This window comes from Microtus pennsylvanicus, chromosome 8, assembly GCF_037038515.1.
Source record: "Microtus pennsylvanicus isolate mMicPen1 chromosome 8, mMicPen1.hap1, whole genome shotgun sequence".
Lineage (NCBI taxonomy): Eukaryota > Metazoa > Chordata > Mammalia > Rodentia > Cricetidae > Microtus > Microtus pennsylvanicus.
In genome coordinates this window covers 96,476,465-96,496,325 of record NC_134586.1, presented here as the reverse complement: position 1 = coordinate 96,496,325, position 19,861 = coordinate 96,476,465, and the positions used below count along the sequence as shown (strand labels likewise).

Sequence of the window (19,861 nt, the reverse complement as noted above, 5' to 3'; positions counted from 1 at the left end):
GTGTAACTTCTGACATTACGTATGCTGTTTAATCTTCTGTTCTCATTCAACGCAGTCATTCATAACAGGGCATGGAAGTGCAGGGGTCCCCCATCTGGTATTCTTGCTGAAACCACTCCAGGTTTAACTAGAATGTGATCTCCTTGAGGGATAATCCCATGGGAAATAACCCAGTTCTGTTCTGAGAACCTAAGGTCAAGATGCCCAGCTAAGTTGCCTTAACCTCTGTCACACTGCCTACCGGGCAGACCTCCCTCTCTGGGTGCTCACAGTAACTTCTGCTGCTAAACTGCTTGTTTGTATAAAGTTTTCCTCTGCAGCTGCCAAGCAAGATACCAGGATGTGGTTTTGCCTTTAAAAAACAAAAACAAACAAACAAAAAACAAATCCTTACCCTAAAGTGTTATCCTTGGGTCCTGAATACCTGTGTATGGCTGGAATAAAGACTTTCAATCGGCTACAGACTATATCGGAGTGGTCTTCTCTGGTGGGTACCCCATAACATCTTAACATTGTTTGAGAGGTTAGATATACAGCCTAAAGCATACTGATAAAACATCTTCCAATGTTGGAACAGGAGCCAACATTGGACAAGTAAACCTCCTAGAACGTTCATGGTGAGCAGATGCATGCTGCTGTTATCTGTTGCCTCAAAGCAGAAAGGAGGTGGAAGTCACTAGCTGGGACATTCATGTATGTACTTGACATTTTCCATAGTAAGGTTTTAATTGGTTATTTATTACTGTGTGTGTGTGTGTGTGTGTGTGTTCATGCACGCATGCGCAGAGGAATCTGGCTGGTGCCTCTACCCACTGGGCGCCTCTGTGGCCCCACAGGAAGGTTTTAAAAATGTATTGTATATGGAGTATCATTTGTCATCTTGGCTTTGGGGGGTGACAATTTAAACAGGGAAGAATTAAACAGCCAGGGAGAAAGTAACCCGAGAGGTATGGCCAGGCTTCTGAGCTGAGGGAATGGAATGTGAGGCTGAGAGAATGCCTGGAATGCCTTAGAAGGAGGAAGGTCAGTGTGGGGACCGCAAACAAGGGTCCTTTAGGGACTCAGCTTGTTAGGAATGAGAAGTGAGCCCTGGGGACTCTGAGAAGAGCAGGATGATCTGAACTAGCCTTCCTAGATGCCCTTCTTAGTCTCTGGGCCTGGACCTGCACTCTCTGCAAGCTGCCATGTCAGTATGGCCTCCTGGTCACGCAGCCCTGAGCAGGCCTCCTTCTCTCCAAAGACTACGTGTATCAGAGCTGTGACTGGGATCTGGAGCAGTAGAGGAACTGTCCCCATGCCCTGGAGCCCGGCTTTGGAGCTGCACTTCTCACACCTGCTCCTAAGCGCTCAGGGAAACAAGTGCTGGCAGGGCTGGGAGGGTCAAAGCCGTGTCCTTTGGCTGTAACCAACAAGTAGGTTGGGGTTTGAAATCTGAAATGTCCTCCTCAAGGCCCCTGACCCTCCAGACAGCAGTGCTATCTTGGAGAATGGGTGCTTTTGGAGGTGGGGACTAGCTGGCAGAACAGTCCCAGGTTCTTAGGCAAGACCTTTAAGGCCACGGCCTGGCCCGGAGTCCATTTCCTGGCCTGCAGTGCTGTCCACAGCCTCCACACACGCCACCACCCCCAGAAAGCAAGAGCAAAGATGAACCGTCCTCTAAGCTGTCCACACTGAGTACTTTGGCGATGCTGTATCAAAGCAACTATAAACACAGAAAATGGCAGAGTGGGGTGCACAGCATGCCCAACAAACTTCAAGGCAGGGAGGGAGGGGTCTGCTTAAGGAGTGAACAGGAAGGCAGGAAGGGGTGTGGTGGGGGGCATGGTGGATTCACGCACCACCAGTCAGTAAATTCTCCAGTAGACATCACAGGCTGAAGAGACAAGGGGCCACACTGAAAGAGGGAGACAATGTGATCATGTCCGCAACACTGATGGGGTGGTTGTGTGGGTATCCCCTTTGTATGCTGTGATTACCATTAATGAATAAAGAAAACTGGCTTGGCCTGATAGGGTAGAATAGAGCTAGGTGGGGAAAACCAAACTGAATGCTGGGAGGAAAAAGGTGGAGTCAGGAGAAGCCATGGAGCCTTTGCTAGAGACAGACATGCCAAAACTTTGCTGGTAGGGCATGACCTCATGGTGATGCACAGATTAATGGAGATGGGTTAAATTAAGATGTAAGAGTTAGTCAGAAATATGCTTAAGCTATTGGCCAAACAGTATTGTAAATAATATAGTTTCTGTGTGATTATTTCTGGGGTCTGGGCGACCAGGAAACAAACAAGTGGCCTCCTTACAACAGGGTGGGGTGTTCTGAGGCCAAGACCTTTCCACCACATCATCAGACTATGCTAACTAATGTGTCCCACCGTGTAGATCTGACACAGGTATAGTTCTCAGTTAACTTGTACACACAAGAAACTCCAAACTATGGAAGCTGAAGTGAATTTTTAAATTTCCCCCAGTCCTCAAGGAAGTAGTCCAAATGAAAGTATCTCCTCTTAAAAGCATCTGCTTGTCTCAAGCAGTACCTCGTTAGGAAATGACTACGGGATTTGGTGACAAGTTAAAACAAACAGCCAGTAGCATCGATGTATTATTTATTATCATTAATTTATACTCTTGATATAAAAATAGCTTTAAAAGTATACCAGAGGAATACAAAAGCCAGCAAGTAAACCTGCCAACATAAACTCATGGACATAAACAGGGTCAACCAGACGACACCACGTAAATAGGAGTGGGAGTTCCGCGTGACTCGGTCCTGAGTGGGGGAGACACTGTGGACAAGGACATTCTAGCTGGGCAGTGGTGGCGCACTCAGGATGCACCAGCAGGCAGATCTCTGTGAGTTTGAGGCCAGCCTGGTCTACAGAACAAGTTCCAGAACAGCTAGAGCTATAGAGAAAAACCCTGTCTCGAAAAACCAAACCAAACCCAAACAAAAAAGACTTTCCTACAAGATAATTGTAATGATAAAAATAATAACCTCTTGTTTTTATCAGAGAAACTTTTCATTCCATGTAGACCTTTCCAATATTAGAAATGATACCTGCTTTAGAAAAAGCACCCAGCATCTGGAACCGCTCAGGCCAGGTCAGACCATCATCACCATGCACGTTCATCTACATGGAGGTTTAACTACCGCGTTCGCTCGCCTGTGTATGATGTCCTAGTCACGCACAGGCAGACTTCCCTGGTCAGTGAAAGGGCCGGCCTCTTCTGGGTCTGGAGTGCAGGTGACCAGCAGACCTCCGCAGCTTTTTCCTCTCCTGGCGATGCAGTTTCTCTGCCTCCTGTTGCTTCTTTTGCTGTTCGGACTAAAAGAAAGTGGGGTGAGTAGAAGAAAAGAAAAGAAAAGAGCAAAAAAAGAAAAGAGAAAAGGCCAGGAGTTACCTGGAAACCTTTGAGATGCAGCAAAGGGCTGCATGGAGCCCTGGGACCAATGCCGTGCAGCTCAGCACCAAGTGCTGGCTGCTGGGGGTAGTGGACGGACAAAGCCCAATTTCCACTGTCAAAAGGAGACATTCTGAATTCATGGGCAAGAGGAGAAACACCCATATACCAGCCCAAGCACACAGTAGGAGACCGCTGGATGCTCTATGATGCCAGAGAACCCAAGCTTATTCAGCTTGCACAGCAGAACTGTGACTTCATTCACACAGACTTAAAATCAAATAGAAAAATTTTATCAAAATGTGTTATGACACAAAACTGATTAATTCACTTCCTAGAACTAGCTCCAAAGCTTTTGGGTGAGTGCTGGGGAGGGAGCACGGATTAATCCAGCGTCCCTGCAAAGAACAGACTTGCTCTTCTTAATCCTTGCCAGACTTGGCAGATGGCTCCAGGTTCACAGCTCCGGGACGCACCGGGCCCATGGAGGGGATGGTTTGCACGTGAGTTCTCTACCTTCATCTGCCTACTTGAGAGGCGGGATTGCTCCCAGGCACACTTGCTCCCCAGGAGCACCCCTACTCCCAGCAGCAGGTCAGCTGGACAGAGGAACGGATCCGTGCTAGAGGGAGTGGTGGAGGGAGTCTGCTGAGTGGCTGCACAGGGCAAGGCCTGGCCTCACAGACCCCAGCGCCTGCTGCACTGGGAACTTTCATAATCAGTGTCTCCCTCTTGAGTTTAAACAGTGGGTGTGGGAAGGTGAGGGAAGGGAAGCAACTGATGATACCAGAGAGAGCCATTTCCACATCCTCGGAGCTCTCTGTCTGGGTCTCTGAACATCACGCCAGGACTGTTTTTGAAAATCAGTATCTCCTGTGCATTCTCAGAGTAAGCCATACCCGCATTCTCTCCAGTTTAGCAGGGAAGCAGCCCGGTGCTCTACCTGAGGCTCCCTTCCTCACTGAGTGGGAGTGGGGAATGGTGAGGCAACCACATCCTCCTGGTTCACTCCTTTGGTCATGGCTGGCATGCATTTTTTAAAAATAAAAACAGTACGTCAGGTGGCTGAGGTGGTTCAGTAGGTAAAGGTGCTCGCCACCAAGCCTGAAGACCTGAGTTCGATCCCCTTGACCCACGTGGGGGATGAGAGAACTGATTACACATGTTGCCCTCTGACCTCAACATGCATGACATGGTGTGTGCACACGCGCACACAGACACGGACACACACAAATATATAAAAAGAGTATGTCAGCATGGGCCTCTGCTTCCTAAAACACGGATTAGATGCCTTGCCACAGGTGCACAGACACCTCTTTCTCCTCCCGGAGCACTTACTTTGGGCTAATTCTGTAAGTGTTTCATTTACCCTGCCCATATCCTTGGCAGAAAGAACTGCAGGGAGACTTTAGAACCTGGGGGCTGCACTTGCCCTGCAGACCAAACTGCAACATCGAGACCCTAGCAGAGTTGACACAGCTATTTGATTATGACGAACAAGGTTCTGGGTTTGTTCTGGCGAGAATTTGGAGGCGGGGGCAGAAGAGGGGGAAAACATTTTGCAGTTATGTATTAACAAGTCTCCCTAAAAAGCGTTCCCAGCACGGAGACAGTGTCTACGGAGCCTGCACTAGCATCAGACTCATCTTCTTGCCTCAGGCCCCAGGTGCCTGGACTAGGGTTACAGACATGCACTACCATGCCTGGCTTATAAAATTCATTTCTTTAGATACTGTTGGAAAATGATACGCTGAGTCCAGAAGGGCAGGATGCTGGGAGCTGTGAGGGGAGGGCCCTCTGGAGTCTCTCTGGAAGTGTTAGCCTGCTGTTACAGCTCAGCAGGAGGAGCTGGGCAGAGGCCGCTATTGTCTGCAGACAAAGCTTCCCGCACACAGAGGTCTATCATTAGCCTCCTTCCCCAAGGCTGCGCCAGAGACCGTGCCACTGTGTCACCCACTCATCAGGCTTTATGGAGCAATTAGCTCTTTTCCAAGTCAGCTTTTCCTGTCTCCTAGTTCCTGCCCTGACTACCCTGTTGTAGCCCAGAGCCTCACGGAGAAGGGGTGAGAACACACACAGAACGCTAGTGCACACAGCCTCCTTGTGAATTCTACTGACATTGCAGAAAGGGTCTAGATGTACCGGACAACTCCATGATTTTGTTTTAGTGTACCACATATAATAAACAGAATAGAAAGAAACTTCTATAAACAAATACAGATTCTCTAAATATATAACACTGATATACTTAATAATTAAGAGCATGCCAATCAAGTAATAAAACACACAAATCAAACACTAGTTGATGTAGTATATTCTCCCAGCATCCATTTGATTCTGAGGTCACTTCAAGCAATTTTTAGGGTATCTTTTCATCTTTTCATTTTACTGCTTAAAAGTTCAGTGTGGTGTGGTGTGGTGTGGGAAATACTGCATCCTCTCACTGCCTATGGCCAGGGCCTCTGGACCAGCGTTCTTCCACTAGGCTATCTTCCCCCACTCTGAGATGCCAGGTTACAGACTTAGCGAACATCCTAGAAAGCACTGGGGATGTGGTTCTGCTGTAGTGTGGTCTAGCATGTGCATGGACCTGGAGGACCAACACTAAGCACCAAAACATGAAAATGGAAAGAAAAGACAGTGAGGGAATAGCATGAGTGTGCATGCCCTTTTCTGTCTGTGTTTTCCAACTTCACTCAAAGAATTAACCAGATAACCCCGCTCGTGGGCTCAGGGGTGCTTCTTGTCTCCCCCTGGCTCAGGGCTACGCACGGCTATGGGGAAGGAACAAGGGCAGCGCTGCCCTGCAATCAGCAGCATAGAGCCCCACAAAGAGAAACTGCAGGTCTGTGTCTAGAGCAGATCCTGCTGGCAGAGGGGAGACACAGTTGCCGCTTACAGAACAGATGATAAGCTAGCAATAAGCCTTGTTAACACAACTCAATCTGCTCACTTGGTTTTAGAAAAAAACCAACATATCAAGTAGTTTTAGCTTTAACAGTCTGGTAAACTACAGACTGACAGTTTCAGGAAGCTGCAAAAACGCACTGCTAGAGCGTGCTCCTGTGAAGCATCTTCTCCTTTGACAGTGCTAAAAGTTAAACAAGTGCACACTTAACAAAAAAACAGGGCATGTAATTTTACGGAATGTGAGTGGCACGCCGGGTCAGCAAAGGAGCCATGGGTGGTGCTGTGGTCGCCCTTGCAGTCACCCTTTCTACTGGGCAACTTTGTTAAGGGGACTGACTGGGAATGAGACAATGACTTAGTTGAGAAAGATGGTGTTGTTTCTCTAATTAGCTGATGGTAGATACTGAAGAGACTTAGCCCTCCCACAATGTGCAAGAGGTTATCACGACACCACCTCGTTTAAGAACCGCTATCAGGACACCTCGTTTAAGACAACTGGTAACACCTTGCCACTGGCTGAGAAAGCCCCCTGGGAAATGGCTGTGTTTTAGTGAGCCCAAGGGATCACCTGAGGCATCACAGCTGGTCATTTCCTAGTCCTTTCCAGGTAAGTACTGGGTGTGTTCATCCCCCCCCCTTCCTCAGCCGGGGGCCACAAAGACCCAGATAACAGCAGGTCACAGCAGGACCCTCCAGCATGAGGCCCACCTTTGCCCATAGCACTAAAACTCCCAGCCACTCTTCCTCGGCTACAGGAAATCACTGGGGTAGGGAACAGGTCTTCCTCAGTGGGAGAAGCTTGGGAATGTGTTCCTGAAGCCAGACACATATCCACGGCTTTCCTGTGTGAATTAAAAAATAACATCAGGAAACAAACGTACCCTCTTGAGTGTAAACGTCAGCTGCTTGCTGCCAACAGTGGTGTCAGATACATTCAACGTCCCATGTTTTGCTTCGAGTTTCAAACGATCTTCAAGAGTTTTGCTGTAGGAGAGGGAAAAGAATGGCACGTTAACTAACATGCTTTGATTTACTACTTGGAACAAGGTTGAATCAGGACTGAAGGAGTGAAGAAAAGTCAGTCTGTGCACACGGTAAACAGGAACACTGCCCGGCAGAGCCCAGAGGAGTGGGCCATCCTCAGACTGTCACCCTCCATAAGCACACACTTAAGCAATGAACGGCAGAAACACCCGCTAATCTGCTACTCAAGGGCTAGAGCTCCACGGCTACACGTATCTTACTGGATTATAATTCTGAAACTAAAGCACAGGAGCGATGTTTCTGGCGCATGGTGTCCTGCGATGGTCTGCAGGGACGGTGATTCTAAATCACTGTAAACCAGCGGGGTGGGTGGACATATGGCCCTTGGTCACTGTCTACAAAACACTGCCTACAAACAGTTCTCAGTCACAGAGGGTTGCTGTAACACGTCTGCTGCTCTTCCCTCAGCTTCAAGCAGTCCCCATCTTTCACATGGACAACTCGAACACAAATCCACCTGTTCATACTGTCTAGGAACAGAAACAATTGGCACTTCGGGGAAATTCCTTTTTTTGGTTTTTCGAGACAGGGTTTCTCCATTTAACAGCCCTGGCTGTCTTGAAATACTTGGGATAAAGTCTACCTGATTTCTTTGCACTGAGAATGTCAGCTAGGATCTTAAGGTTTAAGGTTTTTTTTTTTTTGGTTTTTTCGAGACAGGGTTTCTCTGTGGCTTTGGAGCCTGTCCTGGAACTAGCTCTGTAGACCAGGCTGGTCTCGAACTCACAGAGATCCGCCTGCCTCTGCCTCCCGAGTGCTGGGATTAAAGGCGTGCGCCACCACCACCCGGCAGGATCTTAAGGTTTTGATACATTTTATTCCAGAGTTAAATCTCAATTCACTTCTTGATCGGGTTTTCTAAACTGTTCTAGTCTCTTTTTACAATGGGAATCTCTATAACCATTGGCTGATCTGTAATTAATTTTCTTCTAAATCTTCTTCTAAAATTCCTTCATGTGATCTCCAGTGCTGGTGTGAGTGTGTGTGTGTGTGTGTGTGTGCGCGCGCGTGCGCGCACCCATATTGAGACTTTTATTTGACAGTCCAAGCTAGCCTTGAAAACTAAGCAATCTGGCCTCAGTCTCTCTAGTTTTGGGGTTACAGGTATGCACCACCATGCCCCACTCTCCAGGACCAATATTACACTCAAATTCTGCAGGAGCAATGACATGTAAAACTTACCTGCAAACTACTGGAATGTTCTATCATAAACCCCCAAACTTGTTTTAGAGAGAGAAAACTGAAGTAAATGGAGTTTACTGACTGCTTCAGCACACACTCACCCCTGAGGAGAGCAGGAGAGCACAGCACAGAAGAGGGAACCAGAAGGGAAGAAAACAGTTTCCTTTGTATTCTATTTCCTCCTCCTCAAAACAAGCTAGGGCTCAAGACAAAACCTTCCCTACTAGAGGACCCCCACCCACGGACCTCTAAGTTAAAGCTGATACTGAAAACTCGACAGAAAGAAAAGGCAACTGACTGTGAGCTGCCCTCTCTACCCTGGATGAGCTCTGTGGCTGATTTCGGGTGGGAACCCTGCTCCTGAAGGAGCTGCTACACGGTGAGGTTCCTGTGAGACTTTGAAGCCGGCGTTTGATGTCCACACCATGAGAAACTGCTCTCACTTTATAAGCGGGGTAAGGGGCTAAGCGCGCTGGCGTTACCGTCTGAAACCTAAGTGGTTAGCAGAGAATGGCGCTCTTTCCTAGGCGATAGTGCTATTCAGAAGCACTTTTAAAGCACTCTTCATCTTCAAAGCTCTTCACAGACTAACTAATTAATCCTTTCAACAATCCTGAGACACAAGTGTTTATCCTTTATAGATGGCAAAAGGGAGGTAGATGCTAAATGACTTGCCCCGGGCCATATGTGGATCCAGTCTAAAGCTGGGGTTCCAGGGGAGGGTTCTGCGTTTCAGGTGTGTGTCTGACCACACTTACACACATACCTCTGCAGGAGACATGTCCATCAAGTGTTCTCAGTGACACACTTCCCCAGGACAGACTTGAAGAAATGAAAATCTAGTTTCAATTTTTTTAGTAACTCAAGTGAGATGCAAGCTGCCTGCAGTGTGGCATGCTGTCCACCTGGGCAGGCTCCTCGGCCCGCTCACAGCTGCTCTCTTAACAGCTCCGCATGGTGAGCTTCAAAGCCACCAGGAACTCCCAACAACTGTGGAGCCACAGAGACAAAGTGGGCCACAGAACACCTTAATTTGGGAAGTAAAAAGACTCTTCAAGTCAATTGTGGGAAATTACTACTCTTTTAAGAATGCCCCAACTTCCTCCACGCTAGGGCACATAACTGCTTTTCTCCCAATGTTCTCTCCTGTGCCTGTAAAAACTTGTTCTGTCTAGGCTGCTTGGAGAGGCAAGCTGAGTTTTAGGACGAGCCATGGCAGAAGATCAGAGACAGCTGAGGATGGTTGCAGACTTCTACATTAAAGCAAGCTTGACTTCCCTCCCTTTGAACGCCAGCTTGCTGAGCGTGGCTGCCACCCAGCAGGTCAGTGTCTGCTGCTGGAGTGTGACGGGTCAGAGACTATGAAGGACAGACACAGCTGCAGAACACCTGGGACAGGATGTAGAGAAACACACAGGTAGGGGAGGGACTGACTTCCTTTTTGACCTCAGGCCCTCCTTGTCTCTCCCCACCCCGGGTTTCAGGTCTAGGGTGTGTGTGTGTGTGGGGGGGTGATGATACACAACACTTGCTATTTGGTACAACTGTGTATTTCAGAAAAAAATGTAAGCAGGACAAGTTAAGAAAAACCATGATGACTGAAGCCGAACTACCCAGCTACCCAGGGTAGCACACAGAGGCCTCTCAGGGAAGAGCCTAAATGATTAGTAAGGATACCTTAATATTAAAAAAGAAAAATGGGCATAAACTACAAGGGAAAAATCAAATGAGAGTATTTATTAGCTGCCCCAGGAAAGGAGAATGACTTACTTCTCTGAGGTTTAAATACACACATATACTTTATAATTTCTTTAATTACAACATTTAATTAAAAATCACTCCTTGACCAGGTTTTTAAAAGTCCCTCTGCAGGGCTGGCAAGCCAAAGAACAGAAGGCAATGGAGAGGAGTGTTCCTCCGCACACGCACAGAATGGAGAGGAGTATTCCTCCACACAGAATGCAGTTACACGGCAAATGGAAGCCAAACATATAGAGTACTTTAGTATTTTAAAATTTTAACTTTAGTTATTCCTAAATAACTAACTTTGGGGGCTCAGTGGTTAAGAGCATTTTCTGTTCTTGCAGAGGACCCGAGTCTGATTCCCAGCACCACCCACATCGGCAGCTCACAGCTACCTAAAACTCTAGTTCCAGGGGACCTTGTAGCTTCCACAGGTATCTGCACATAAATTCATACAAACACACAAACATGCACAATAAAAAGTCAATCTATTAAATAACTGAAAAATCTCTGCCTTTCCAAAAAGGCTATAAACTCTCAATATTTCTAGCTTGCAAACGGCGCTTCGAAGACTCCAAGGAGGGAATCAATTTGAGCAGCCAAAAATGTGACGCCTCACCTCTCAGCACACGCAACGGTTGCTGCAGATATGGGGAAGCAGCCATTCTGCTGAGGACAGCCTGACAGTGTCTGTATCACAAACAGCTTTTGATCCAGCATGTGCCACTGAGAGATTCTGAAGAAATGCCTGTGCATGAGTATATTCATAGCCATGAAAATCGGAAAGGTGCGGACAACCTAAAGATACACACCAAGAGGAAAGACTACAGAAACAGCCACACACCCATCCTAAAGATTGCTATGCAGCCGCAAGGTAGACTTATGATACAAGCAAAATCTCCAAGATTAACTGTTAAAAGAACCAGCTAAGCAATATGACTGACGTGACCTGTGCATGCTGAAGGAGGAAGCTGCTATTCATAAGAACAAGGAAGTAGGCTGTGTGCCACCTGGTAGGTGCACTTTTGGAGTTACAGTTCATGCTCATGTATGACATGTGCTTTCACACTGTCCTTAAAGTATGGAACTAATGTTAAAATTAGATTTCTAAAGCTGGACCTTGTAGGACATGTCTGGAAGAATTCCAGCACACAGGAATTTCTTTTTCTGAGAAAAAGAGAAGAATTTGATACTCTAAATGTTCCATTTGTGGTCAGCTCTCCTTCACTGCCACAGAGGGACAGCGAGGCCACCATGACAAGATCACTAAGATCTACTGAACTACCTATTGCCGACGAGGTCCTCAAAGGCAGGAACTACTTTAGAAATCTGTGAATTTCCAGAACCTACCCAAGAGTACCAATTCAAAGACAAACACTTTTACACAGTGGACCAGAAGAGTACGGTACACCCAGCATTTACCTAAGGACTCCATTTGGCTTCTGTTCCTCCCCGTCATGTCCTGCAGGTCTCCACTGTCCCACACACCCAAGAGAGCCTATGTTCCTATACCCCACTGAGGCCAGCAAGCATGGTTCACATCTTTCTACTCTCTCAGCTCCGAGGAGGCATGCACACCTGCCCTTGTGAGCTAGTATCTTGACTTGGCCCTGCCCCACCGCTACCTGCTTCCTTACTAAACCCACTGTCAATCAACTACCTTCTCTCACTGCTATTACCCACTTCCTGAGGTTGAGTTTCCCTGCCTGTAACATACACCCTCTCAAGCCTCAAAGACTGTCCCCATCAAGCTACTGACTGTGACACCTTTCACTGCCAGAAGTCTTGGATCAACTAGCCTGTTTAAAATACTTTTCTGACCTGCTCAGCATTCCTCAGTCCATCCAGACCCAGAAAGTCTCCATCTGCCCACTGAACGCCACCAAGAGGACAGACTCTGTAGAGTTCATATGCTGAGAACCCAGCTCCACACTTGGAGTGTTACATCTGCACCACTTCACAGGGACATGCAGCATGCTGGCCACTTCAATGCCACCCTCGACTGTTCTGCGTTCGGAGTCAAGTCAGTTGCCAGTGCTGTAGCTGGTGTCCATCTCGCCCACTGTCAATGGTCTTTTAGGTAATGACCTGGTTCTGAGCCGGTCAGCTCCTCTTGCCTTGCAGCTTAGGCTCAATTTCTCCTGAGATCTGACTGACTGAGTGGTTCCTCTGGAGTCCAGACTCTCCCACACCACTGTTCTAGAGCTGAGGTATTGTGCTGTGGGTTTCTAGATAGGGACTCCTACACGTCTATGATTTGACTCTACCACAAACGTGCAGTATTGTTATTATGCAAGTGTTCATGTTATTGGGGGAGAGACTGTGATAGATTTGCTATTAATCTCAGCTGGACAGTGCTCTATGGCTTTCCATGGACCTGGCGGGACCTGTCCCTACCCCACTGAGTGCTCAGCTTTCAAAAGACCAGTTCCAACATGACTCTCACAAAGACTTTCTTGAATTTTCCCTAATTAAGCCCTCTCTTTCTTCTGTCCCTCTCCCACACCTCTCTGACTCAGAGGATATCTGCTAGGATAAGAGCAACACAGGCATGTGTCCTTCCTTCCTGTCCTCAGGGTCTAGGAGGGTCTTAGCTCACACCAGGCACTCCTGGATGTTTGATGAATGGATGGTGGGTGGGGAACTTGATAAGTGGGTGAACAACTCACAAATACATTTAGCAACATGCAAGGCATGAAAATCTGTATTGATAGACACATGCATTTATCTAAACCCTGCTTACTACTGACTGCATTTACTTTCTTTCACAATGATTTTCAAGCTGGGTGAGTCCAAGTGAATAGTTAAACAGGACACATCCCATGCTGACTGCTTTGCGGTGACTCACGCAGCAAACATAAGGAGTCGCTTCAGCTCTCTGAAGGATAATGGCTCAATGCTTAAATAATATTAAGATCTGCAAGGTCAGGATTTGCTACAATAATCCAGTCAAGACTAGCATTCAATAAGCTGCTTTTGCCAATGCTAGCACACTCTAGTGGATTAGTTCCTTAAGTAGCAGGACTTTTCAGGCTTATGGAAGCAAGGTAACTCCCCCAGTTCTTTTCAAAGTGAATGTTTAACTCACTAAAAGTGTTTTACTACAGAGGGTTCATTCAGCTATTGCTTATTTATCTTAAAAAAATTAGTTCACGCCAGGCGGCGGTGGCACATGCCTTTAATCCCAGCACTCGGGAGGCAGAGGCAGGTGGATCTCTGGGAGTTCGAGGCCAGCCTGGTCTACAAGAGCTAGTTCTCGGCAGACACCAAAGCTACAGAGAAACTCTGTCTCGAAAAAAAAACAAAATTAGTTCACTATACTTCATTTATTTTGTGTGCAGAGAGGGAGCATATGTGACAGCCAAACAACTTAGAGTAGCCAGTTTCTTCGTTCCACTATGTGAGATGTGGAATCAAATTCATGTCATCAGCAAGTGTCTTTACCACAGAACCACCTCACCATATCTACTGTTTATTCTTTTTTTTTTTTTTTAAGATTTATTTATTTATTATGTAGACAGTGTTCTGGCATGTAAGCCCACACATCAGAAGAGGGCACCAAATCTTGTTATAGGTGGTTGTGAGCCACCATGTGGTTGCTTGGAATTGAACTCAGGACCTCTGGAAGAACAATCAGTGCTCTTAACCTCTGAGCCATCTCTCCAGCCCCATTCTTAAATTTAAAAAAAAAAATGATGTGTGTAATCTTCATGAGTGTGCTCTGTGTGGGGATATCCAGAGGGGCCGGAAGAGGGACTCAGATTTCCCAGAGCTGGAGTTACAAGTGGTTGTGAGCCTCTGATGTCAGTGCTGGAAATGAACTCAAGTCCTCTGAAAGAAGCAAGTGCTCTCAATCACAGAGCCATTTCTCCAGCTCCACTAAATAAGAACTTAAAAAATCCTTTAAAAATTAAATAAATGTATTTTATGTGTTTGATTGTTTCACATACATTGCCACGTGCAGGCCTGGTTCTGTAGTGGTCAGAAGACAACATCAGATCCCTGAATTTCAGATGGTTCTGAACTACCATGCTGGTGCTGGGAACTGGGCCCCATCTATTGCAAAAACAACATGTTGCTCTGAGCCATCTCTTCAGCCCCTAAATATAAATTTTTATCCTGTTTGTTTTTTACATTAATATCCAGTTCCAGCCCACAGGAAGAAATGTCAGTGAGCTTAGTCACACCCTTATCCCCAAGTGTGGCCTAATTCCAATGGTTTCCCTGAAAACAACCACTCCAGTTTCCTAACAGTGGTTACCAGGGAAATGAGTTTTTTTGAGTATTCTCTGAAGGGGTAACTGACAGTCAGCCCTGGGCCTGTTCTGGTCCAAGTACCAGGTGAGAGCACGTGAAGAAGACAAACACATTGGAAAATCTAACAAAGACATGCACATGCAGCCTGCAGAAGCTTCCATGCTGTCTGTCCCAACACAAGGCCTAAGAGTGACATCTGGACAAAGCAAGATAGGATGCACCGGCCCTGCAAAGTGGCTCAGCACTTCTCAAAGGCTAAGCAGAGAACAGCAATATGACTGCAATTCCACTTATAAGTAACCAAAAATGTAGTCTAGCCTGGGCTATGGAGGAGAACCCAAGCCAGCTTGGGCTCTCTGTAGAGTGAGACTCTGTCTCTAAAACACCAAACCAAACAAACAGCAGTCGCTCAAAACAAAACTCTATGATGTATGTGTGCGCGCGCATGTGCACGCACACTTACTTGCACAGGCATGCGTAGTACCACTAGCTTCTTTATTCCATAACACACCTTTGACTAATTAGAACAAGACATATGTGCTTCTAGATTCTAAGTGGTAGGAGCCACTCACCATTTGCAGTTCCAGGCGTGTGTTAGATGAGCGGTTGATGCATGAAAATGAGAAAGGCATGCCGGAACCCCAGAAGCAGCACTGGGTGCTGGGGAACCTCAAGGGATGGGACATGGTGCTGGCTCTACCTGACTACCCTGGCTCCTCTTTGGCCTCATAGCTGCTCCCAAGGGTATCCCAGCTCTTTCCTCAGGACACCTCGAGGACCACTTAGAGTGCCCAACCGTTATCTCAATGCTCTACAGTGATGTTTTGTGTTTTAATAAATAAAGCTGGCCTGAAGATCAGAGTGGAAAGCTAGTCACACTAGTCAGTCATACAGCCAGGCAGTGGTGGCACACACCTGCAATCCCAGCAGCCACACGAGTTAGCCATAGGGGCTGGGTGGTGGTGGTGCATGCCTTTAATCCCAGTAACAGAGAGGAATATAAAGCAGGATGAGACAGGAACTCGCTCTCTTTTCAGTCTGAAGATTTCAGAAAGAGAAGAGTTCTCTAGTGGCTTGGCTGCTTTGCTTCTCTGGTCTTACAACTTGAACCCCAATATCTGTCTCTGGGTTTTATATTCAAGCTACAATGCTTTGCTTACAGAGCCTCAAACAGAAGAATCATCACTTGCTACTTGACAACTGAAAATAGTCCAAAACAATACAACTTTCTGAGGGTTGATATTTTTCCATTATGGTCAATATTTATGACATAAAACTATCTAAGCTGTGTAAGGTGGACAGCCTGGGAGCATCAAGCATCTTCCCATTGTTGCACAGCCTTGACAAGCAACAGCATCTCCCACACTGAAACTCTGAACCCACTGAACACAAACTCCCATCCTCTCTCACAAGCCCTGGCAGTCACCTCTCTGTCTCTGCATCTTTCTATTCAGTTGCAAAGGGCTTAAAGTTCTAGCAAATTTCTGAGTAAATTTCCAATAATCAGGTAGCTGAGATAGGGTAAACATGACCAAGACCCTTACATGTGTTAGGTATATTTGCCTATGTGTGTATGTAAATGCACACATACATGTATGCACATGTTATGCAGAGACTGGTAGCTAAAGGTGAGTACCTTCAATCACTCTCCACTTTACTTTTTAAGATTAATTAATTAATAAATTATTTGAGACAAGGTCTCTCCATATAGACTTGGCTATCCTGGAACTTACTATGAGCCCAGGTTAGCCTTGAATTTGTAACCCTCCTGCCTCTGCCTCCTTTAATCCCAACAGGAATTAAAGGTGTGCACCATTATACCTGACTTCCACTTTATCTTTATGAGACATGATCTCTTACTGAATTTGGGTGTGCAGATACAGGTAGACTGACTGGCCAAGCCCCAGGGATCAGTCTGTTCCCAGGCACTCTTTTGCGTGGGAACTGGGAATCAAATTCAGACCCTCACATTGGAACAGTGAATACTCTACCAATGAGAATCCCCCAGCCCTTGATCAAGGTGCTAAAAATAATTTCTGGCCGGATGGTGGTGGTGCATGCCTTTAATCCCAGCACTTGGGAGGCAGCTGGATCTGTGGATTTGAGGCCAGCTTGGTTTACGGAGAGTTCCAGGACAGCCAATGCTACACAGAGGAATTGTCAAAACAAAACAAAACAAAACAAACAACAAAACAAATTTCTGTTAGCCTATCATTCCAGGACCCAAAAGCAAGTGGAGACAGGAGAATGGCAAGTTTGAGGCCATCCTGGGCTTCATTACAAAACTGTCTCAAAACAAACTAATAAAACATTACTTTTTGTTAAGTAGCCTCTGCTACTACTGTCTGACCTCCAGGGCATGGAACAAGGCAATTGACTATAGGTTGGGGAGCCCAGTGGAAAACACAGGGATTAAGAGTGTGGTATTTGAAGGTTAAAAGTGTTTTTACATATGTAATATATGAAAACTCCAAAAAGTGGTTTAACAGGCAGATAGAGCCCAGTGGCTTTACCAGTGAGTTTCTTGCCAGGGTTAAGGTGCGGGCTCCTCACACTGTCCTCTGGTACCCACCCCCTAGAGAGGACAGGTGCCATCTCTGGGTGATGCACAAGGAGGGGAACACGGCTGGTACTCCACGGCAGTACTCACTTCATCAGCTTCTGCTTGGTGGCAGACTCCCTGAAGCTTCTGAACTCCTCTCCCGCTTTGATCTCATAGAACTGGGGCTTCAGGACTGTCTGCTGGTCCTCCCTCAGCTGCTCCTGCCGCTTCACTCTCTCCTCCTGCTGCAGGAGTCTGCGCTGCTTCCTGACTTCCTCTACCCAGGCCTTTTCATCATCTGAACTCTCCGAACTTTCTGCATCGCTTGGCCTTCCTTCCGGTTCTTCCTCCTCTTCCTGAAATTAAAAACAGCATGAAGAGCTCTTCCCCCAGCCAAACACGGCTCATCTGAGGCAGCGGCCCATTAGAGTCCATGGCAGCTGCTTCACAGCACATCAGAAGAAATGCCTTTAATTAATAAGACAGACTCCAGGGTGAATGTCAAGCAATTAGCAAGCAACTAATTACCTCTTATGTACAATCAAAGGCTTTGTAATTCACAGAAAACTGCAGGTCATAGAAACAGTTAACATACAATATCTGTCTTTGTGAAATGTCATGTGAGGTTCTTAGATTTTGTGTAAACACAGAATCATGTAAGTACACATGCCATGAGAGTAGAAGTGCACCTGTCTAGTGGAACAAAGGGACTAACAGGGGAAGGGGGTCAGGAAGAGAAGGCGGAGGTATGGGGGATTGTAGTCTTGTAGTCGATGTAGACTTGCAGCCCAGGTGTCCTGTGTGACACAGCAGCATGTACAGGGAGGAACTAACGGTCTCTAAGACAGGCAGACAACAAGAAGCCACCCCAGCTAAGTGACGGGCGTGCTTTACATTCTTAGCTTGAAGCTCTTGCTGCTCCAACATCCTCAGCTGCTTCTTCCTCTTCTCACTGATCCTCGAGACAAGTGGGTTGAGAAGCCGGAACTCCTCACTCTCTTCATCCACTTGGAAGTCGGGGTTCTCAAACATAACTTTGAATCGATCGTCTGTGAGGATATTCGGGAGGCTCTGCAGGAGAGACAGGACCAGTTTAAGTGGGTGCCTGAGTGAGCTCTCATCAGAAAGCGGCTGTACAACACTTCTCCATTATAAACCAACCAGCCACATGAGACTACTAACATTATCAAATGTCCAATTTTTCTTTAGAACTGATTTTCAGAACTTCCTAATTGATTCTAGGTTTTACTTCCCACCAACGAAACAAATTCTATTGATATACTTAGCACTTGATTGATAATTCCTGGGCATCACACAGAGTGATCAAAGAATGAATCTTTTCAGCTAATTTTATACTTACTATAGAGGGAAGATTCTTCAGTTGATATTTCTAGTGCAAAGCAAACACAAACAACCCAACATTTCTCAAGGAAATACACAATGATATGGTTTTTAAAGCACAGCTACCATATTAAACTAAAGTAAGGAAGCTTCCCAACCTCACGTTCCACAACAGAAGGAGTTTGAGTTCTCGGTGTGGATGTGCAGGAAGAGCTGGCATAGCAGTTTACTGATTTCGCCTAAGTTACCTGGAAGCTGGGATACTTCCATGCAGTCTAAGGAAAAGTTCATTAGTTTCCCTCCTTGGACCACGACTTAGTCTTACAGGACACAGAACTATCACTACATAATAAAGCTTTGCCTGTTCAGGTTCATTTGCATAGCTCAGAGCTGACATTAAATTCCTTTTTATTTGTAGCATTTTAAATAGCAAGCTTCCGAACATGTACAATAAATATATGACACAGATGACAGGCTGTGCTCATGTCACATATGATGGTATTCTCACACTCATGGCCTGGAAGCTGGAGGGGAACAGTCACCCAGGGATGATTATACATCAGAGTGACAGCCTAGAACAGAGCTGAGACAGGCCAGCTTCCTGTGATGGCTCTCGCTTGACAGAACAGACTTTTATTTTACCGGCTGATGCTCCACCTCTGAACTAAGTTCTGAATGCTGCATTTGTGTGGCAGAGCTACATAAAAACATGGCAAATCACAAGACATGGGGGAGTATGAACCATTTATTACTTATACGAAACTCTGAATTGATAAGCTATTAACTAAAATTCCAAGAGACACTAAGTTCAAAAGTCTTCCTTGAGTAAACATCATTTCTAAAATAGATCAAGGAAAGAAAAGCTCCAGTTCCTGAACCCAACTTCAAAGGGGAGAAAAAAACCACAATGTGTTTGCTACAAGGCACCATAGAAAAAGCATGCGGATGTATGAAGGATGCTCAGAGGTTATGAAGGATATAAAGATGTATGAAGGACGTGCAGATGTAAGAAGGATGTGCAGCTGTATAAAGGGTGTGCAGATGTATGAAGGGTGTGCAGATGTATGAAGGGTGTGCAGATGTAAGAAGGATGTACAGATGTATGAAGGGTGTGCAGATGTATGAAGGACGAGGAGATGTATGAAGGGTGTGCAGATGTATGAAGGACGTGGAGATGAATGAAAGGTGTGCAGATGTATGAAGGGTGTGCAGATGTATGAAGGATGTACAGATGTATGAAGGGTGTGCAGATGTATGAAGGACGTGGAGATGAATGATGGGTGTGCAGATGTATGAAGGACGAGGAGATGTATGAAGGGTGTGCAGATGTATGAAGGGTGTGCAGATGTATGAAGGGTGTGCAGATGTATGAAGGACGAGGAGATGTATGAAGGACGTGCAGATGTATGAAGGACGTGAAGATGTATGAAGGACGTGCAGATGT

The 19,861-nt window shown here is 46.3% G+C and overlaps 1 protein-coding gene across 1 annotated transcript in view; it reads right to left on the bottom strand.

Annotated features, from left to right (window-relative positions):
• Positions 1-2,559: 2,559 nt before the first annotated feature.
• Positions 2,560-19,861, bottom strand: part of Nol10 (nucleolar protein 10) — an 84,458-nt gene continuing 67,156 nt past the window's right edge. Inside the window, exons 18-21 of the mRNA XM_075984057.1 lie at positions 17,971-18,147; positions 17,185-17,432; positions 7,190-7,292; positions 2,560-3,322 (exon numbers count right to left, since the gene is read on the bottom strand). Coding sequence (XP_075840172.1) covers positions 3,203-3,322; positions 7,190-7,292; positions 17,185-17,432; positions 17,971-18,147 — 648 coding nt within the window. The 3' untranslated portion in view covers positions 2,560-3,202. The remainder of the gene's footprint in view (positions 3,323-7,189; positions 7,293-17,184; positions 17,433-17,970; positions 18,148-19,861) is intronic.